Raw genomic sequence first — 5348 nt, forward strand, 5'->3', positions numbered from 1 at the left:
AAAAAAATATTAAACCTATTGAGCAATAACAAATAATTTTAGAAACACAAATATATAATAACCAAAAATAAAGTTATTGATTTACCTGATTATTTTTTGTTCCAAGTCTCACAAAAAAATAATTCTATTGAGTTTTGTCCTCACTTCAATCTTTGAACACTGTCCATTATAAAAATAAATAAATTAATTATTTTAAATAAATAATGTAAATAATACTTGACATTGTCATTAACTTAAAAAAAATTGAAATATACCTCTTTGAATCTTTGTTGTGCATTCAATGGTTAATATTTTGTTGTTCACTTCTCTTCAATGGTTTTTCTTCATATGTCTTGTTTTGGTATGAAAAGAAAATTAAAATGAGAAGAGTAGAAGACCAAAAGTTTGGAAACCACTAAAAGAGAGAGAAAAGTGGCGCTGATGCCTCTAATGGCTTGAAACAAATATTTGAAAAATGTACTAGGGTTACTTTAATTAATAGTATGGGCTTGGGCTAGTATAATAGAACCATTTTTATTAATTATTAGAATGGGCTATTTGTTAACAAGAGCAACAATAATTCAAATATCTAATACATAATGCAGTTTTTAGTTTTTTTAATTTATAAAATTTTGTAACTTATATTTTTTTTAATATTATATATAAAAAAATTTAATATTATTAATTATTACTATTTACTATTTTTTTTAAAAAAATTTGGGGGGGACCATGGCCACCTTAGGTCCCCCCGTGGATCCACCACTCATATAACAATATAAAAATACTTTTTTATTTATTTATTACATGAAAAATATTTTTTTAAGAAAAAAGATCTTTTAAAAAAATATGTAAATTACAGCTTTTTAAAAAAAAATCTTTTTTTTTATTTTACTAGTGCTTTTACTTTTACTACTAAAAATTTACCAAACACGTTAAAAAATAAAAAAAGATCTTTTTTCAATAAAAAAATATTTTTTTAACCAAATAATAACGCCCAAACATACACATTATATATGCAATAATTTATTAGTCATTAGTAAATTTAATGAAATTTTAATATATAACAAATTACTCTTTAATCTATTAAATTAAAAAAAATCATTATCATTCTCATCCCACAAAGGCACAAACACATACAGCTCCAAAGGGGCATTTTTGTTCACCTCAAAATTAAACATCAATTGACTTTGTCTAACTTCGTCTATAACACCCTCCTTACACGTATCTTAATCTAACTTTACATGCACACCATTTATTCAATATCGAAAGTTCCAATCCCATTATACCCTTTGAGGCGTTGACTGACTCAGCCCACTCTTCCTCTATAAACAAAACAAGTGTGCAAAATAAAGTGCTCTTTCTAGATGCTATATTATTAATCCCTTTTTTTCCTTGGACGGTTCTACCCTTGACTTCTCTTCATCATTATCATAATTCATATACTCCACCAAAAATAAGTACCACAAAATTGTAAAATCCCACCCTTCTTTGTCCTTTCCCCTCGTTTGATATGAAGATCAATAAATTATAGCATGATTGATGTCCTTTAATTTTTAATTATTTAGTTTATTTCCACATCATTTGAAAGGGACTTGTTGGTAATGTGAAATGGTGATAGCAACGTCATTGGCTTGAAACACCGGCGATCCACAGAGTTGGAGTTAAAATTATACAACACATCCTTTTCAACTTTTTCGGTGCTCCAATCAGAATCATGTAATAATGTTACCTTATCATCATCTTTCTAGCCCTTGCTAGCTACTAGTAACACCAATTTTTTGCTTGTAGTTTTGAACCATTCTCAAAATAAATCACAAAATAACTAAAGATATTTGAACATCCAAATATCAATGTTAAATCAGATATCCAATAACTAACTTGAGTTGGTCGAGTGGTCGGCTCACTTGTCCGCTTAAACAAGTATCGAGAGTTTGAATTCCGCCTTGTACATGCAGCAACTCATTGGCCAGCAAGTGTCGGGGGTTCGAATCCCGCCTTGTGCATGCAACAACTCATTGGCCAGCGACAGATCCTTAAATGGAGCTCCGATTCGCGACGAATTAATCCTTGACTTGTCGAGTTAGGGGATACCGTTGGCAACCAAAAAAAAAAAATCAGATATTCAATAATATAGAGTATATTGTTTTCACTTTACGATATAAATTTGACACAAATAAAAAATATTAGCGACAAAATTAAATATTAAGAATATTTTTGAATAAAATTACAAATATTAAAGACAAAAAATATATATTTTCCTTATTCAATATAATCTAAAATTAAAAAAATAAACAAAAATTGAATTTCAAGATAACCTACCTATGATGATATAAATATTCCTTCCAAAATAGTGATGCCAAATTTTTAGTTGTTAGGCTATAGCTAATTCCATGAGTTGAATGTTTCTATTTTAATTGATTAGGATAAGAATGCAGAGTAAGCATACGAGAGCACTTCATTTTTGTTGGCAGTTATCATTTGCCATTAGAATTTTGTTGATAATAAAAAAGAGACTATTTTTCTATTCACTGAGGTCATCATCCCAATATAATGATTAACAATGATGATTTGTCTGAACCAACTATAATTTAACTAACAATAATCACACAGCTTCTGGCATCAATTCTTCTATTTTGATTATGGAATCAAAATTGTTCACAATAAGTAGTAGTTGCTTCTTGTGACTCCTTCAACATGAAATGAAAGGAAAAGAATGGAGTTGCTTCTGCTCATGAAACTGATCTAATTGTGACCTATTCCTAATCATTAGCCTAATGTAAGACTTTATAACTCAATTTTATTACAAAATTTTGCTAAAAAATAAAAAAAATCTGAGAGAACATTGTTAAGCCAGCACACTCTCTTTTCTGAATCTTAAGACATGCTTATAATCCAATCATTAGTAATAGGAATAAAGTTTTTGTTGCTGATGTGTATATAATCCAATGTTTAAACATGTAACAAACAGTAAGAAACACAATCTCTTTTGGCCAAAGGGATTTGACAGAAGTGTTTTGTTACACTTTCAATTATTTGTTTGTCATTCTTACAAAAAGAATCAAATGAATAAAAGAATGAATTGCATTTTGTACATTTCTACTTACTACATCTCTCAACTAATTCTACATTCTACATTCGATTTAAATCTTTGATTTTGACTGTGCCAACACGGATATCTAAAGAAAGAAAACAAACTACAAGGGACAAATTGCAAGTTGCAACCATCATGAACTGTAAGTTTCCCAAGTTGATCATCAATTTTGACTCAATCAGCTCCAAAAATCTCAGATCCCCTTTCTAATTTCTTGCTCTTCCACACCTTTGCAGGTTCCAAAAAAGCAAGTGATGCCTACAACTTTTGCAATCTACAATTGAGTTTGTCTTTGAACCAATATATCCAAAGCCTCCTTCATCCAATCATAAGGGCAGATTTCTTTTGCTTCAGCCACAGTCATCCATCTTCTTTTTCTGAAGTTCATCTCTGGCCAATTATCCAATTGCTTGCTAACAAGCATAGGGAACATGTATCCCTCATGAATTGTGGGTTGCCTTTTGCTCTTATAGGTCCATTTTCCCAACTCACTCTGCAAAGAGAACCACCAATTGAGTAAGAAACAAGAATAATAAAAAGCCCCAATTTTTCTGGTCATGAAACTCAAAATCTATGAATTTGGTTGCAAGATAATACTCACTTCAATGTTGCCAAAAACACCAGCTTCCTCTATGGTTTCCCTTAAAGCAGCTTGCTCCATGGATTCATCAGTCTCCCAACCACCCTGCGTCCAAAAAGAAAACAGACATGTTAGGAACATAAAAAGGTTGCACAATTAACCAAAAAATTGTAACATGTGCTTTAACAATAGGACAAGTTGTGGAGAAAATTACCTTTGGGAACTGCATTCCTTTGCCCTTCTGAGCACTAATCACAAGAACCTCTATTTCTTTGTCCTGTGTTCCATTATTCTTGTATCTATAGGGAATGCATCTGTTCATTTACAAAAATCTAAGTCAGCTTAATTCAAAACACCAACCAAAAAGTCCAACAATAATAATAAAGCCAATTTTGAGAAAGACCCATTTGAGAGAAGCTTCTAAATTCCAAAACTTGGCTTCAAATTTCAACTGCATGAATCAAAAGTCTAAACTTTACCCCACAAACGTTAACACCCCCCAACCACCCATTTTGAGTAAACCCCATTTGAGAGAAGCTTCTAAATTTCAAAACTTGCCCATCAACTTCAATTTGAGGATCTAAAAATCCAAACTTTAACCTCAAATAAAAAACCCCATAACTTGATAAAGGATAAAAATTCAAAGGGGGGAAGAAAAATAGAGAAAGAAAGAAAACACACCCTACAACAAGGCGACAACCCTTTTCATAACGCTGCAAATGCCTCCCAGTTCGAGGGGACACCAAAGACATGACGTTTTCCAATTGTTTTGGGAACAAATCCGGAGAAGCTTTCTTGGCTGAGAACAGAAAAGAGTACAAGAATTTGCAAGCCAAGTTCCTAGAAAGCAAGAGACCCATGACAGCAAGAAGTTGTTGTTGTTTTAAGTCTTGTTTGTTAAGGAGGAGAAGAGGCATGGAAAAGAAGCAGAGGAAGAAGATGAAGAGAAGAAGAAGGCAAAGCAGAGAAGAGAAAAGGGGTTAGGATGAGAGAAAGGAGAAAGTGGGGGGTGCTTATATATATATGTATGGACGTGTTGGTGGGGTTGGAGGGGTGTGTGTGTGTCTGCGTGTGGGTAACTATGCCCACGCATCATCTAGGGCGTCTCTTTCTCACGCGCTTAAATTTAGAATTATTTTAACATTTTTTCACTTATTTCTGTTTATCCTAACAAATTCAACTCCTCACTCTTCTGCTTTTCTTTTTTGGATAACTATTAGTACTAATTTGTTAGTTTATTTTATCAAATTCGTAAATTATTCAAATGAATACGTGAGAAAATCAGTTACCAAAAGAATTTTGAGTATTGACACACAAGTAATGAAAGTTATTATTATTATTATTATTATTGTTGTTGTTGTTGTGAGTAAATTATTAAGATGGTATTTAAAAGTTTGTAGTGTTAACAAAACTAATTTTAAGATATGTTAATGATAAATAAACTCTCGAAAAATTTAAAAATATGGTAAAAATAACTAAATATTAAACATGTTCTAAAAATAATTTTAGATATCAAATTTTGATGCAAATTTTTGTAATTATTATTAAAAATATATTTTTATTTTTAAAATTTAGTAATTTTTTGTCAAGTAAATTTTTGTAAGAAATATTATTGTAAATGATTATATTTTTTTAAAAAATAAAAAATTATTATTCATATTTTGTTCGAAATATTTTTATACATTTTCTAAATATTTA

The 5348-nt window shown here is 30.5% G+C and overlaps 1 protein-coding gene across 1 annotated transcript; it reads right to left on the reverse strand.

Moving 5' to 3' along the window:
- Positions 1-2978: 2978 nt before the first annotated feature.
- LOC107490607 (nudix hydrolase 18, mitochondrial) lies at positions 2979-4637 on the reverse strand. The gene is made up of 4 exons (XM_016111390.3): positions 4332-4637; positions 3865-3964; positions 3672-3755; positions 2979-3563 (listed from the first exon to the last, which is right to left on the reverse strand). The coding sequence occupies exons 1-4, from the start codon at positions 4565-4567 to the stop codon at positions 3345-3347; spliced, it is 639 nt and encodes a 212-aa protein (XP_015966876.1). The 5' UTR covers positions 4568-4637; the 3' UTR covers positions 2979-3344.
- Positions 4638-5348: the final 711 nt, after the last annotated feature.

The sequence above is a fragment of the Arachis duranensis genome, chromosome 5, assembly GCF_000817695.3.
Source record: "Arachis duranensis cultivar V14167 chromosome 5, aradu.V14167.gnm2.J7QH, whole genome shotgun sequence".
NCBI lineage: Eukaryota > Viridiplantae > Streptophyta > Magnoliopsida > Fabales > Fabaceae > Arachis > Arachis duranensis.

What these genes read in the sequence shown, in the direction of transcription:
- LOC107490607 (XM_016111390.3), bottom strand. Translation starts at nt 4,567, where the DNA reads ATGCCTCTTCTCCTCCTTAACAAACAAGACTTAAAACAACAACAACTT. An exon ending in GGTTGTCGCCTTGTTGTAGG is followed by an intron (nt 3,965 to 4,331) that starts GTGTGTTTTCTT and finishes GTAAATGAACAG; the next exon opens with ATGCATTCCCTATAGATACA. An exon ending in AAGGAATGCAGTTCCCAAAG is followed by an intron (nt 3,756 to 3,864) that starts GTAATTTTCTCC and finishes TTTTGGACGCAG; the next exon opens with GGTGGTTGGGAGACTGATGA.